This window comes from Salvelinus fontinalis, chromosome 11, assembly GCF_029448725.1.
Source record: "Salvelinus fontinalis isolate EN_2023a chromosome 11, ASM2944872v1, whole genome shotgun sequence".
Classification (NCBI taxonomy): Eukaryota; Metazoa; Chordata; class Actinopteri; order Salmoniformes; family Salmonidae; genus Salvelinus; species Salvelinus fontinalis.
In genome coordinates this window covers 45723391-45740229 of record NC_074675.1, presented here as the reverse complement: position 1 = coordinate 45740229, position 16839 = coordinate 45723391, and the positions used below count along the sequence as shown (strand labels likewise).

The 16839-nt window shown below is 46.2% G+C and overlaps 1 protein-coding gene across 15 annotated transcripts in view; it reads left to right on the top strand.

Annotated features, from left to right (window-relative positions):
• Window positions 1–16839, top strand: part of LOC129865839 (neurexin-2-like) — a 1012026-nt gene that overhangs the window by 934918 nt on the left and 60269 nt on the right. For all 15 annotated transcript variants that reach the window (XM_055938878.1, XM_055938873.1, XM_055938874.1 and 12 more), the window contains one exon: window positions 9813–9984. In XM_055938878.1, the coding sequence (XP_055794853.1) occupies window positions 9813–9984 (172 nt within the window). The remainder of the gene's footprint in view (window positions 1–9812; window positions 9985–16839) is intronic.

The following is a 16839-nucleotide window of genomic DNA, read 5'->3' as shown; positions in this document are numbered from 1 at the left end:
ACGCAGACACACACAAACACACACTTACAATACACACACACATACAAGTTGAACGCAGACACACGCACACACACTCACACACACATACACACACGTACAATACACACACACACAGACACACTTACAATACACACACACACACACACATACACATTGAACGCAGACACACACACACACACAAACACTCACACACACACTTAACAATACACACACACACATACACATTGAACGCAGACCCACACAATACATTGAACGCAGACAAACACAAACACTCACACAAACACACACATAGACATTGAACGCAGACACACACACACACACACACACACACACATACATATTGAACACAGACACACACACACACACACACACACACACACACACACACACACACACACACACACACACACACACACACACACACACACACACACACACACACATTGAAGGCAGACACAGAGTCACACACACACACCCATACTTTATACACACATACACACATAGCCACACACAGCGTAGATATGCGAGTCCACAAACAAACCTGTTTTGATCTTTGTCGAGAGCTCCTGTCTCACATGATCACACACTCCCAGACAAAATACAAACATCCTGTCAGCCATTCAACACGTCCCACTTCAGCTGTGTGTTCAGGTGGAACCAAGCCGCAGGGCAAACTCTACATGCTCAACACACCCCTGGCACGACAAACACTCACACACCACTGGCACGACACACACTCACACACCACTGGCACGACATACACTCACACACCCCTGGCACGACACACACTCACACACCACTGGCACGTCACACACTCACACACCACTGGCACGACACACTCACACACCACTGGCACGACACACACTCACACACCACTGGCACGACACACACTCACATACCACTAGCACGACACACACTCACACACCACTGGCACCCTCACAAGGGCACAGGGGTCCTTCCATGTGTGTTTATCTGTGCACACTGGCTAGTGTGTGTGTGTGTGTGTGTGTGTGCATGCTCAGTATGTATGTAGTACATGCTTACATATAAGGTGCGTCAGAGGGTGGGTCCTACCCTCCGGGACCATGAGCTGAACGATGTCATCATTCCCCAGTCTCACTGGCTGTCATCTGTGTTGGGGTCAAGGGTTGACCCTGGAGGGCATTAATACTATCAGGATGAAGTGTCCAGATGTATAATATCTCTGGGAATGAGTATCCTACATAATGCTGTCGTTGATCAACGCTACAGGAAGAATGAGACAACTGAGCATGTCTATTGTGACTAGTGTGAGTCAGTCACACCGACACACACACACACACACACACACATTCTCTCTCACTTTCTCTCTCAGACAGACACACACACACACACACACACACACAGCCTGATATGGTTCCCCTCCCACTCCCAGGCTCTCTGACTGATTGATTTGTACTGAAATCCTATATCATAGACCCAGTTTCACGCCGTTGTCTCAGAGACACTGACTATAAAATACACGGGAAGAGAAGGGAAGAGGAGGAGGGAGGGCGTCAGAGAGAGAGAGAGAGAGGAAGAGAGATAAAGTGCTATTAAGATGAAGAGAAGGGAAGAGGAGGAGGGAGGGCGTCAGAGAGAGAGAGAGAGAGGAAGAGAGAGATAAAGTGCTATTAAGATGAAGAGAAGGGAAGAGGAGGAGGGAGGGCGTCAGAGAGAGAGAGAGAGAGAGAGAGAGAGATAAAGTGCTATTAAGATGAAGAGAAGGGAAGAGGAGGAGGGAGGGCGTCAGAGAGAGAGAGAGAGGAAGAGAGAGATAAAGTGCTATTAAGATGAAGAGAAGGGAAGAGGAGGAGGGAGGGCGTCAGAGAGAGAGAGAGAGCGGAAGAGAGAGATAAAGTGCTATTAAGATGAAGAGAAGGGAAGAGGAAGAGGGAGGGCGTCAGAGAGAGAGAGAGAGGAAGAGAGAGATAAAGTGCTATTAAGATGAAGAGGAGGAGGGAGGGCGTCAGAGAGAGAGAGAGAGAGGAAGAGAGAGATAAAGTGCTATTAAGATGAAGAGAAGGGAAGAGGAGGAGGGAGGGCGTCAGAGAGAGAGAGAGAGGAAGAGAGAGATAAAGTGCTATTAAGATGAAGAGAAGGGAAGAGGAGGAGGGAGGGCGTCAGAAAGAGAGAGAGAGGAAGAGAGAGATAAAGTGCTATTAAGATGAAGAGAAGGGAAGAGGAGGAGGGAGGGCGTCAGAGAGAGAGAGAGGAAGAGAGAGATAAAGTGCTATTAAGATGAAGAGAAGGGAAGAGGAGGAGGGAGGGCGTCAGAAAGAGAGAGAGAGGAAGAGAGAGATAAAGTGCTATTAAGATGAAGAGAAGGGAAGAGGAGGAGGGAGGGCGTCAGAAAGAGAGAGAGAGGAAGAGAGAGATAAAGTGCTATTAAGATGAAGAGAAGGGAAGAGGAGGAGGGAGGGCGTCAGAAAGAGAGAGAGAGGAAGAGAGAGATAAAGTGCTATTAAGATGAAGAGATGGGGGAAACTTTCTCAAGGTGACTGCCGCAGATAAAGACAAACATACAAATGAGTCCTGGAAGTGTTTTAGCTGTGAATGTAAAAAGGGTTGAACTGCTGGTCTATGGCCTAGTCTTACATAACAACCTATTCTTTATGGTTACGTAACACAGAGAGAGAGAGATGGGGGGGAGATGGAGAGAGAGAGAGAGAGATGTGGGAGAGAGAGCGAGATGGGGACGAGAGAGAGAGAGAGAGAGGGAGATAGGGAGATGGGGACAAGAGAGATATGGGGGACAAGAGAGATATGGGGGAGAGAGAGAGAGAGGGGGGAGATGAGGAGAGAGAGAGAGGGAGATTGGGGTGAGAGAGAGAGAGAGAGAGAGATGGGACGAGAGAGAGAGAGGGAGATGGGGAGAGAGAGGGAGATGGGGACAAGAGAGATATGGGGGAGAGAGAGAGAGAGGGGGGAGATGGGGAGAGAGAGAGAGGGAGATTGGGTGAGAGAGAGAGAGAGATGGGACGAGAGAGGGGGGGTGGGGGCGAGAGAGAGAGGGAGATGGGTGGGAGAGAGAGAGGGAGATGGGGAAGAGAGAGAGAGAGGGAGATTGGGGAGAGAGAGAGAGAGAGAGAGATGGGGAGAGAGAGAGAGGGAGATGGGGACAAGAGAGAGAGGGAGATGGGAGATGGGGGAGAGAGAGAGAGAGGGAGATGGAGGAGAGAGGGAGATGGTGAGAGAGAGACCACTCTCCTAAAGCAGCCCCTGACAAACTCAATCCCATTATGCCCATTCTAACATTAATTTCCGAGTTCTGATTAGCGTCATACAGTCATTACCGTTATCATCCTGGCATCCCCCTATATGTAGCATGACGTAAGGATGACCTTGTATACTACATAAATCCATCCCTGTGGGTTAAGCGATATGACCCATATCTAATCTGAATGAAACACAGTGATACAGGCCACTTTCACTTTAAGAAATGAAACACATTTATTTTGAATGTATATTTTCATGGCAATATATCCACATACCTACCTTCAGTTTGTAAACTAAATAATTGTCATCCTCTACCAACCTCCGTCTACTGGCAGTCATGATTGGCTCCTTACACTTCCTCCTCTTTTCTGGCATCACACTTAGAGGGATAATAAAGAGATGGAGTAGCGGAGGGGTAAAGATAGGGGGATGAGAGAGGAGAGAAAGCAAGACTGTCAGTCCTACTAATGGAACCGTTGTTCTATGCGTGAGCCACTTAGGGAAGAAATGCAGGAAACCAATCCATGAAAATCGCAGCAAACCGTTGTCTCTTTTTCTGTCTTTTACTTCTCCCCGTCTTAATTGACTATACTGATGTGTAAAAAAAAAAAAAAAAGAAGAAAAGCCAGCTTGACATCTTCAACAGACGCTTTGATCACTGTGCACCTCAAGCCCTCGGAGATCATTCAGGTTCCCCGTGTTCTTGTTTTCATCAGGTAATGCTATTTCATTCTTCCCCATTTGTTATTCTATCCTTCATTTTCTACCTTTGCCACTCTCTTTCTTCATGTCTTTCTCTCACACTTTAGTTTTGTCTGATCGACGGCAAAGCCCCCTTAGGGACGGACTGATAACCCCAGCACACACCTGTACACACACAGACGCAGGGGCCTCGGTTCACATTCCCTGCACGGACATTTCCAAATATCCCCTCTGAAATGCTCTCTGTAGCCTAGGTTTTTACGTCCCATTTTCTGACACCGATGTACAATATATTTTGTTCTAAATATACGCTAGGGCCTACAGTTATGACTAGTAAGATCAGGTGGTCAGGAACAACTCTGGGCCCTTCTTATAACAGTAGCACCTGACTCTAAAACCCGACTGGACACAACATTTGACCATGAGAGATTTGTGGATCCTCCTAAAACTGCCTAAAGCTTTTAAAGGGAAACCACAGAGAGTTGTGTATTCCACCACAGAGAGGTTTATATTCCACCACAGAGAGGTGTGTATTCCACTACAGAGAGATTTATATTCCACCACAGAGAGGTGTGTATTCCACCACAGATAGGTGTGTATTCCACCACAGAGATGTGTGTATTCCAGCACAGCGATGTGTGTATTCCACCACAGAGAGGTGTGTATTCCACCACAGAGAGGTGTGTATTCCACCACAGAGAGGTTTATATTCCACCACAGATAGGTGTGTATTCCACCACAGATAGGTGTGTATTCCACCACAGAGAGGTTTATATTCCACCACAGATAGGTGTGTATTCCACCACAGATAGGTGTGTATTCCACCACAGAGATGTGTGTATTCCACCACCGAGAGATGGGTATTCCAACACAGAGAGGTGTGTATTCCACCACAGAGAGATGTGTATTCCACCACAGAGAGGTGTGTATTCCACCACAGAGAGGTGTGTATTCCACCACAGATAGGTGTGTATTCCACCACAGAGAGGTTTATATTCCACCACAGAGAGGTGTGTATTCCAGCACAGCGAGGTGTGTATTCCACCACAGAGAGTTGTGTACTGGTCCTGAGCCATCTTCCCCTTCCCTTCCCTCTCCCTTCATTTCACTGTTTCTGTATGGGCATGACCTCTCCCTTCATGTCACTGTTACTGTATGGGCATGAGCTCCCCCAGTTATACAGGATTATGGTTATTTTCCATCCAGAGATATTCCGCATTTTGCATCATCATGATGATGTGGCCGGTGACCTTTTCCTCTTGAAAGTCCAATATCTTGAAAACTTGACTGCTGACATGCAAAACATTTTGGGACTGTATCAACAGTGGACTAATGAAAACAAAATTATGTTTTTGAGTGGAGTTTCCTATTTAATGGAACGGCCATTAAAATGTCATTATGGCAACACAGAAACACCTTTAAAAAGCAGCGATTCCCGCCGGCTGCTTTGTGTAATGGAGTCGATACATTCCCCAGTGCTGGGACCAGAGAAGAAGAAGCCCTAATGTTGAGGAACCTTAATGCTAATCTCTCTGTATTCTAATCTCTCACAAATGATGTTTCCTCCATGCGCTTCCCCCTCTGCTAATACGCAAAAACAGGAGATTCATTTCCCAGAGAAAATGATTGCAGAGTGGAACATTGAATTAATTCTTGATGAAAAAGGCAATGCAATTAGCCTTAGCGCTTCATTGTGGGCGGGCAGTGGTGTGACGGGAGGAGTCCTTAGCTACTGTTCACTGCACTCTGTTAGCATTTGGCTAACCTCCGCCATTTTGTTGTTTTTCTCTGAGAGTAAAACGGTGGTTTGATAAAGTGGCATCAATCATCAATTGCCGACGTGTCTGCTTGTTCGCAGCTATTCAATAGTGGATTTACACACAGGAAGCCAGGTAGGGCAATATGGATTCTCTGGTCAGTCAATAACTTTAATTGATTGATGAAGTGCCAAGGAGCCATGTACTCTTTGAGGGCTTGAGATTGGCATCCCTGCGGTACACTAAGGGACTTAGGTCACCGCTCCATCGGTTTTCCCCCATCAAAGTAGCTGTTTAATGTCAACAATTCAACTCAATGGATATGTAGATTGTACTTAAGCCTCTGTTTTAGTGGGTGCAGTAGGTAACACTATTCAAGATGAACACGCTTCAGTCACCCGGCAGACAGTTTGATTGGTTACATGTGGCTCAGCCACTGTTGAGCCCTTTTAAGACATTAATCATGCTCCAAACACAGCCAGTGACAACACCACAATTAGGGTCTTAATCGTCCATGTCAACCAATCGCGCTTCTCGTTGAATAACGGTACTATTTTATCCCGAAGTACGTGTTAGAATGCACATATTTGACTGTGATTACACAACTCATTCATTTACATCACAACCTCTTGCTCTTATTTACTCCATTAACTCGATACTTTAGTCCTTTTAACATTTTAGCAGCTATTTTTATATGTTCCTAAAATATTGAATGAATAATTCAAACAGTGCGGCAAGCTAAAGCCATAGTTGAAGCTCACTAAATGGTGGCATGCGGGGAAGGTTTTCCGCTAAATAAATTCACATAGCTAATTAGATAAAGGAATCAATGGAGATGTTTGCGGGGTGGGGGTCTGGAGCGGACAGATAGTGGGGGTCTGGAGCGGACAGATAGTGGGGGTCTGGAGCGGACAGATAGTGGGGGTCTGGAGCGGACAGATAGTGGGGGTCTGGAGCGGACAGATAGTGGGGGTCTGGAGCGGACAGATAGTGGGGGTCTGGAGCGGACAGATAGTGGGGGTCTGGAGAGGACAGATAGTGGGGGTATGGAGCGGACAGATAGTGGGGGTCTGGAGAGGACAGATAGTGGGGGTCTGGAGCGGACAGATAGTGGGGGTCTGGAGAGGACAGATAGTGGGGATCTGGAGCGGACAGATAGTGGGGGTCTGGAGCGGACAGATAGTGGGGGTCTGGAGCGGACAGATAGTGGGGGTCTGGAGAGGACAGATAGTGGGGGTCTGGAGCGGACAGATAGTGGGGGTCTGGAGCGGACAGATAGTGGGGGTCTGGAGCGGACAGATAGTGGGGGTCTGGAGCGGACAGATAGTGGGGGTCTGGAGCGGACAGATAGTGGGGGTCTGGAGCGGACAGATAGTGGGGGTCTGGAGCGGACAGATAGTGGGGGTCTGGAGCGGACAGATAGTGGGGGTCTGGAGCGGACAGATAGTGGAGGTCTGGAGCGGACAGATAGTGGGGGTCTGGAGAGGACAGATAGTGGGGGTATGGAGCGGACAGATAGTGGGGGTCTGGAGCGGACAGATAGTGGGGGTCTGGAGAGGACAGATAGTGGGGGTATGGAGCGGACAGATAGTGGGGGTCTGGAGAGGACAGATAGTGGGGGTCTGGAGCGGACAGATAGTGGGGGTCTGGAGCGGACAGATAGTGGGGGTCTGGAGCGGACAGATAGTGGGGGTCTGGAGCGGACAGATAGTGGAGGTATGGAGCGGACAGATAGTGGGGGTCTGGAGCGGACAGATAGTGGGGGTCTGGAGAGGACAGATAGTGGGGGTATGGAGCGGACAGATAGTGGGGGTCTGGAGAGGACAGATAGTGGGGGTCTGGAGCGGACAGATAGTGGGGGTCTGGAGCGGACAGATAGTGGGAGTCTGGAGCGGACAGATAGTGGGGGTCTGGAGCGGACAGATAGTGGGGGTCTGGAGCGGACAGATAGTGGGGGTCTGGAGCGGACAGATAGTGGGGGTCTGGAGCGGACAGATAGTGGGGGTCTGGAGCGGACAGATAGTGGAGGTCTGGAGCGGACAGATAGTGGCATGCTGCGCGCCGCGACCCACTCCAGCAAACGAGCTTGACCTCTTGTGTCAAACCAGGAAGTGCTGTGGGAAAAGGCACGGACAGGGGTCCAATGGGAATGAACCGTCTGCCATACCACAGCAGTGAACAGGCACAGCAGAAGCTAGAGAGTGTGTGTGTGTGTGTGTGTGTGTGTGTGTGTGTGTGTGTGTGTGTGTGTGTGTGTGTGTGTGTGTGTGTGTGTGTGTGTGTGTGTGTGTGTGTGTGTGTGTGTGTGTGTGTGTGTGTGTGTGTGTGTGTCGTGCCCACCATCTCTCCGTGGCAGCCAGAGTAACTCTGTAAATGACTGACCTTTCCTGGGGACTGGAGATGAGGGGAGGAGGAGAGGAGGAGAGGGTAAATGAGGGAGCGAGGGATGGTAGAAGAGAGAGAGAGGAGGAGAGAGATTAAAGTATCAGATGAACTAAAGGAATACAGTGGAAGAGGGAGAGAAAGTGAGAGAGTAAAATAATATGGTTGTTTTGTTGCAGGGCATCATGTTCTATGAGTCAGTATACCACCCAACCATGTATTACATAGCAGTCCTACTGCTACTTAATCATGAATAGCCAACGACAAATAAAATGGTTGGTCATATTAGATATATTGGTTATATTATTGTTGCCAAAACAAAAACTCTCACTTGGTGTCTCTCTCTCCACTGTATTTTACAGTAGTTATGTCAACTCCCTCCACCATGGTGACTACAAGGAGAGGGGAGAGGAGAGGAGGAGAGGGGGGGGTAAAGAGGGAGTGAGGGATGTGAGAGGAGAGAGAGAGAGGTGGGTAGACTGTAATAAAGTTGAAGCAGTAGGAGGCTGTCAACACTAATAGATGGGAGAAAGAGAGAGGAGGAGATGGAGAGGAGGAGAGTAGAGAGAGAGAGGTGGAGAGGAGAAAGAGAGGAGGAGAGTAGAGAGAGAGAGGGTGAGTAGAGAGAGTGAGTAGAGAGAGAGGGAGGGAGGGAGAGGAGAAAGAGAGAGAGGAGGAGAGTAGAGAGAGAGAGGGTGAGTAGAGAGAGTGAGTAGAGAGAGAGGGGTGAGGAGAAAGAGAGAGAGGAGGAGAGTAGAGAGAGATAGGAGAGGAGGGAGAGGAGAGAGAGAGGAGGAGAGTAGAGAGAGAGTGGAGAGAGGAGGAGAGGAGAAAGAGAGGAGGAGAGTAGAGAGTGAGGAGGAGAGAGAGGGAGAGGAGAGAGAGAGGAGGAGAGGAGAGAGAGGAGGAGAGAGTGAGAAGGAGGAGAGAGAGAGGAGGAGAGAAAGGAGAGAAGAGAGAGAGGAGAGAGAGAGAGAGAGAGAGAGGATGAGAGAGAGAGGATGAGAGAGAGGATGAGAGGGAGAGGAGGAGAGAGAGGAGAGGAGAGGAGAGAGGGAGAGAGAGAGAGAGAGGAGGAGAGGGAGAGGAGAGGGAGAGGAGGGAGAGAGAGGAGAGGAGGGAGAGAGAGGAGAGGAGAGAGAGAGAGAGAGAGGAGAAGAGGGAGAGAGAAGGAGAGAGAGGAGAAGAGGGAGAGGACCTAAAGAGGGTGGTGAATGTTAAATGTAATAGAGTAGTCCATTCTACACTCAACCTGGCTGAAGCATGACTGCACACCATTATACCCCAACAGTGATCAGAACACACACTGGGACACTGGCCACTGCACGGTACCTGTCATGCTGTAGAAGGTTTATGTTGGACAGACTTTATGGAAATACATTGGCATACTTGGATAGCCCTTTTATGTATGTTCAGTAGACCTGGGTTGCTGAACTACACAAAAGTGATGGGTAATCTTTTCTGAGATCTGAAAATAATGTCGCGAAAGCTTCCAGAGATAATGCTGACTGTAGGCTTTAGCTCAGGGGGATAACATGGTCCTAAGCTCCACCGGAAGACCTGGACCCGGGTTTGAAACCTGCGCGTTCATATACAGACACTGGACACACCTTTCACCTTTCACCTGTACACACTGAACACAGATGAAACGTGTTCTCTCCCTCTAACCCTTTCTCTCTCTCTCTCTCTCTCTCTCTCTCTCTCTCTCTCTCTCTCTCTCTCTCTCTTTCCTAGGAACAGGGAAGGATCGGCGTCATCTTCAACGTGGGAACGGACGACATCGTCATCGAGGAGAGCGCGGTGATGGTGAGCGACGGCAAATACCACGTGGTGCGCTTCACACGCAGCGGTGGCAACGCTACCCTGCAGGTGGACAGCCAGCCCGTCATTGAACGCTTCCCCTCAGGTAGGACCTTAGGGAGGGAGGGAGGGAGGGAGGGAGGGAGGGAGGGAGGGAGGGAGGGATTAAAGTATCAGATGAACTAAAGGAATACAGTGGAAGAGGGAGAGAAAGTGAGAGAGTAAAATAATATGGTTGTTTTGTTGCAGGGCATCATGTTCTATGAGTCAGTATACCACCCAACCATGTATTACATAGCAGTCCTACTGCTACTTAATCATGAATAGCCAACGACAAATAAAATGGTTGGTCATATTAGATATATTGGTTATATTATTGTTGCCAAAACAAAAACTCTCACTTGGTGTCTCTCTCTCCACTGTATTCTACAGTAGTTATGTCAACTCCCTCCACCATGGTGACTACAAGGAAGACATTTTCTGTTTCTGATCCCTGATCTTACTGAGCTGGATCTATCCACACTGTTAGAACCATTATCCCGAGAAGGCAAGGAATGAGTCAGTAATGGTTGAATGATGGTTGAATGAGTCAGTAATGGTTGAATGATGGTTGAATGATTCAGTAATAGTTGAATGATGGTTGAATGATTCAGTAATGGTTGAATGATGGTTGAATGATTCAGTAATGGTTGAATGATGGTTGAATGATTCAGTAATGGTTGAATGATGGTTGAATGATTCAGTAATGGTTGAATTGTCATATTAATAATGATGCTGTTCTTACACACCAATGGGTGTTTCACTAGCCTGGCAACCATTCTCTTTAGCGAACTCACTCCCTGTAGTCCATGTCATGTGTCTTTGGCAATGGCAAGGAGTGGAACGTTAGCTAAAGAGACTGGTTCTCACAGAGTTTCAGAATAATTCAGAAAGGTCTGATTCAAATTGAGTGTTTTCTCCAGTAAAAGTTTGAGCCCGCTGGTTGATTCTCCTGTTGCGTGCCTGTTGTCTCATCCTATACCGCCAATTACTACTGTCTCTAGGGAATTCGTGGTTCAATGAGAAAAAGTTCACAAAAGTTTGTTTATGGTTAACTCTAAGAAAATACACCCACTCCACAGTATGAAATCCCAAACCCTGCCTCTGTGGAGTGATATCCAGGAGTAACGCGGCCTCTCTCTACTCTCTGAAAAATCGAATTGAAGTTCAAATTTAACATGGTTAAGGTAAGGTTTAGGGTTAGGTAAGGGTTAGGGTTAAGGTTAGGCTAGGGATGTCTCAAAGATCCCGGATAGCACTAACCTTCTTCACTCTGGAACCCTATGTCACCGTGGTGATCCAACCCACACACATTGGCTCCATTGTCTCCTGCAGAGAAAATCCAGATCCTCTCTCCATCCGTCAGCTCTAGGACAGAGGTCCATCACAACCAGGAAGAATAGAACGCAAAATAGAACACAGAAGAATAGAACACAGAAGAATAGAACACAGAAGAATAGAACAAAGAAGAAGAGAACACTGAATAGAACACAGAAGAATAGAACACAGAATAGAACACAGAATAATAGAACACAGAATAATAGAACACAGAATAGAACACAGAATAGAACAAAGAAGAAGAGAACACAGAATAGAACAAAGAAGAAGAGAACACAGAAGAATAGAACACTGAATAGAACACTGAATAGAACACAGAATAGAACAAAGAAGAAGAGAACACAGAAGAATAGAACACTGAATAGAACACTGAATAGAACACAGAAGAATAGAACACAGAAGAATAGAACACTGAATAGAACACAGAATAATAGAACACCGAATATAACAAAGAAGAATAGAACACTGAATAGAACACAGAAGAATAGAACACAGAATAGAACACAGAAGAATAGAACACAGAAGAATATCACTGAATAGAACACAGAAGAATAGAACACAGAATAGAACACAGAATAATAGAACACATAAGAATAGAACACAGAATAGAACAAAGAAGAAGAGAACACAGAATAGAACAAAGAAGAAGAGAACACAGAATAATAGAACACTGAATAGAACACTGAATAGAACACAGAATAGAACAAAGAAGAAGAGAAGACAGAAGAATAGAACACAGAAGAATAGAACACAGAAGAATAGAACACTGAATAGAACACTGAATAGAACACTGAATAGAACACAGAAGAATAGAACACAGAGGAATAGAACATAGAAGAATAGAACACAGACAAATAGAACATATAAGAATAGAACACAGAAGAATAGAACACAGGAGAATAGAACACAAAAGAAGAGAACACTGAATAGAACACAGAAGAATAGAACACTGAATAAAACACTGAAGAATAGAAAACCGAATAGAAAACAGAAGAATAAAACACTGAATAGAACACAGAAGAATAGAACACCAAATGGAACACAGAAGAATAGAACACAGAATAATAGAACACAGAAGTATAGAACACAGAAGTATAGAACACAGAAGTATAGAACACAGAAGAATAGAACACAGAAGAATAGAACACAGAAGAATAGAACACAGAAGAATAGAACACAGAAGAATAGAACACAGAAGAATAGAACACAGAAGAGAACACAGAATTGAACACAGAAGAAGAGAACATAGAATAATAGAACATAGAAGAATAGAACATAGAAGAAGAGAACATAGAAGAATAGAGCACAGAAGAATAGAGCACATAAGAATAAAGCACAGAAGAATAGAACACAGAAGAATAGAACAGAGTAGCCGGGCAGCCTGTTGACACCAGCATGTTATCTCTGACTTTCATTTCCTTGTAATTGAATTCGGAGGCCTCTTTTCTTCCTCTGTTGTTGTTGTTGTTGTTGGCGTCGTTATTTTGTCAGTCGAGCGTTTCTCTTTTTCTCTCCCCTCCTGCTGATCGAGGTTTTGGAGTTTGTTTGTTTGTCGGTTTAGTTGTTGGGGCTGATGCTATTGTTGGGTTGTGAGTTTGGGGTGGGGTGGAGGAGGAGGAGGAGATGAGGGGGTTTGAGGGGAACGGGGGGGGGGGGCGCTAGGCAGATTATCTTTACTCATTTATGATGTCGGCTACATACACAGTCTATTTAGAGTGGCTCTTTGAAGGTTCCCTGTCTCTATGTCTGTCTGTCTCAAGTCTTCCTGAGGGAAAGCGGAGCTGCTGCGCATTAGGAGTGCAAAGCTCTGATGGGACGGAGGGATAGAAGAAAGGAGGTAGGAAGGGGGACTTCTAATTAACCCAGGGGGTGTGGGAAGTGAAATAGGGGGGAGGGGTACATTTTAAGAAGGAGGAAGAATGGCGTCGAAACAGAAGCCTGTGACACAAATTATTATTAATCCACTGAGTTTGTCTGAAGGAATCCCTCCAAAAAATGGAACAGAATTGACTTATAAACGTATAAGTCACAAAATGGTAGACCTGTGTGGACAAAGCGCATTCAAGGCACTCTTACCAGAATGAGTGATAAAGATCAAAGGCCTTTATTACAATGAATGATCTATCGGGGAGAATATGTCATATCCACTGGTCGACCAAGAACCAGATCAACTGCCGATGCAAACTGAATGGCCACAGTCAAAGTATTTCCAGATAGAGATTAAAAATGCGGTCAGGATTCTCCATTAATGTATATCTGGCTGATTTATTTCTGTCTACACTATAGGAAAATGGTCTCTCATGGCCATTTTGGATCAGTGCAGAGAGCCTCTCTGTGCAGCCATAGCGTCTGTAAATGCATGTGCATGCTTCCCGGCCGAAACGGTTCGGAAGAGTAAGTGCATATATTATGACGACATTTTGTGACGTTTTTGTTGGTTTTGGACTTCGGCGAGGGTTTTTTAGGGTTGATCGGGGACACAACACTTTCTCTTGAGGCAAGCTGGAGCCGGTAGCCGAAGTCTACCCCCCTTCGTCGTGGATTGGTCAATAGTAGGAATCCTTCAGTCTTTGTTGTCATTCAACGAGAGACAACACGTTTTCACGCACATCTTTTCATTGAGAATAAAGATGTCTGGAGGAGATGACGGGGACTCCTGCTCATCTCATAGACTGTGGAGGGTAACAAGGACAGACCGGGGAAAGATAAGCTCTCCCAGAGGAGCGAGGGAGGGGTAGAGGGGGGGTTCGCTGTCATAGCATTACAGTGAGCTGAGGTACTAGCTGAAGAAGTACAAAAAACACACATATTACATTGCAAGACCACCGTCCTTGGTGTGGAAGTAAAATATTAACCACGGAATAAGAGAGAACAGGTAGACTGGCCTTCTGAAAATAATCCATTTTACATCTTGGGTTTTGAGAACTGCCCTCAGTTCAACTGCAGCAAATAGCAACCCTTCAGCAACCTCAGCTTCAGATTCCCAAGGTAGGCTTTAAGAGAACAGGAACTGAGGAAGCTGTGGTGAGTCAAACATTCAACAACCAAATACCTTTGTTGATATTTTGGGGGGAAAGCTCTAGAGTTGGTGTGTGTGTGTGCGTGCGTGTGTGCTCGTGCATGTGTGCGTGTGTGCATACCCCAGCCTAGACAGAGGACAGACATGAAGTGACACAGTAACACCCCTGTCCCCTCCAGGCCCTCAGAACAGTATTATTGAATTCTTCTCCCCAGATGCAGGCCCAAGAAAACCAACATGGTCTCACACAGAGAGACCAGGTCTGGGTGTTTAAGGTCAGACAGATGGGGTATCTCTCCATATGGGCCACTATTGCCCTCAGATTGGTTTTACACCTATGTTTGTTTGTCTGTCAAATAGAAGTGATGGAGACTAGAGCAGGACAGTTACCTCTAAAATAAGTAGGAAGTAGTCTCAGGGTTAATATTGATGGTAGAGCAGGACAGTTACCTCTATAGAGCAGGACAGTTACCTCTATAGAGCAGGACAGTTACCTCTATAGAGCAGGACAGTTACCTCTATAGAGCAGGACAGTTACCTCTATAGAGCAGGACAGTTACCTCTATAGAACAGGACAGTTATCTCTATAGAGCAGGACAGTTACCTCTATAGAGCAGGACAGTTACCTCTATAGAGCAGGACAGTTACCTCTATAGAGCAGGACAGTTACCTCTATAGAGCAGGACAGTTACCTCTATAGAGCAGGACAGTTACCTCTATAGAGCAAGACAGTTACCTCTATAGAGCAGGACAGTTATCTCTATAGAGCAGGACAATTACCTCTATAGAGCAGGACAGTTACATCTATAGAGCAGGACAGTTACCTCTATAGAGTAGGACAGTTACCTCTATAGAGCAGGACAGTTACCTCTATAGAGCAGGACAGTTACCTCTATAGAGCAGGACAGTTACATCTATGGAGCAGGACAGTTACCTCTATAGAGCAGGACAGTTACCGCTATAGAGCAGGACAGTTATCTCTATAGAGCAGGACAGTTACCTCTATAGAGCAGGACAGTTACCTCTATAGAGCAGGACAGTTACCTCTATAGAACAGGACATTTACCTCTATGGAGCAGGACAGTTATCTCTATAGAGCAGGACAGTTACAGCTATAGAGCTGTACAGTTACCTCTATAGAGCAGGACAGTTACCTATATAGAGCAGGACAGTTACCTCTATAGAGCAGGACAGTTACCTCTATAGAGCAGGACAGGTACCTCTATCGAGCAGGAGAAATACCTCTATGGAGCAGGACAGGTACCTCTATAGAGCAGGACAGTTACCTCTATAGAGCAGGACAGTTACCTCTATAGGGAAGGACAGTTACCTCTATAGAGCAGGACAGTTACCTCTATAGAGCAGGACAGTTACCTCTATAGAGCAGGACAGTTATCTCTATAGAGCAGGACAGTTACCTCTATAGGGCAGGACAGTTACCTCTATAGGGAAGGACAGTTACCTCTATAGAGCAGGACAGTTACCTCTATAGAGCAGGACAGTTACCTCTATAGAGCAGGACAGTTATCTCTATAGAGCAGGACAGTTACCTCTATAGAGCAGGACAGTTACATCTATAGAGCAGGACAGTTACATCTATAGAGCAGGACAGTTACCTCTATAGAGCAGGACAGTTACCTCTATAGAGCAGTACAGTTACATCTATAGAGCAGGACAGTTACATCTATAGAGCAGGACAGTTACCTCTATAGACCAGGACAGTTACCTCTAGAGCAGGACAGTTACCTCTATAGAGCAGGACAGTTACATCTATAGAGCAGGACAGTTACATCTATAGAGCAGGACAGTTACCTCTGTAGAGCAGGACAGTTACCTCTGTAGAGCAGGACAGTTACCTCTATAGAGCAGGACAGTTACCTCTATGGAGCAGGACAGTTACCTCTATAGAGCAGGACAGTTACCTCTGTAGAGCAGGACAGTTACCTCTATAGAGCAGGACAGTTACCTCTGTAGAGCAGGACAGTTACCTCTATAGACCAGGACAGTTACCTCTAGAGCAGGACAGTTACCTCTATAGAGCAGGACAGTTACCTCTATAGAGCAGGACAGTTACCTCTGTAGAGCAGGACAGTTACCTCTATAGAGCAGGACAGTTACCTCTATAGAGCAGGACAGTTACCTCTATAGAGCAGGACAGTTACCTCTGTAGAGCAGGACAGTTACCTCTATAGACCAGGACAGTTACATCTATAGACCAGGACAGTTACCTCTAGAGCAGGACAGTTACCTCTATAGAGCAGGACAGTTACCTCTGTAGAGCAGGACAGTTACATCTATAGAGTAGGACAGTTACATCTATAGAGCAGGACATTTACCTCTATAGAGCAGGACAGTTACCTCTATAGAGCAGGACAGTTACCTCTATAGAGCAGGACAGTTACCTCTGTAGAGCAGGACAGTTACCTCTATAGAGCAGGACAGTTACCTCTATAGAGTAGGACAGTTATAGAGCAGGACAGTTACCTCTATAGAGCAGGACAGTTACCTCTATAGAGTAGGACAGTTACCTCTATAGAGTAGGACAGTTACCTCTATAGAACAGGA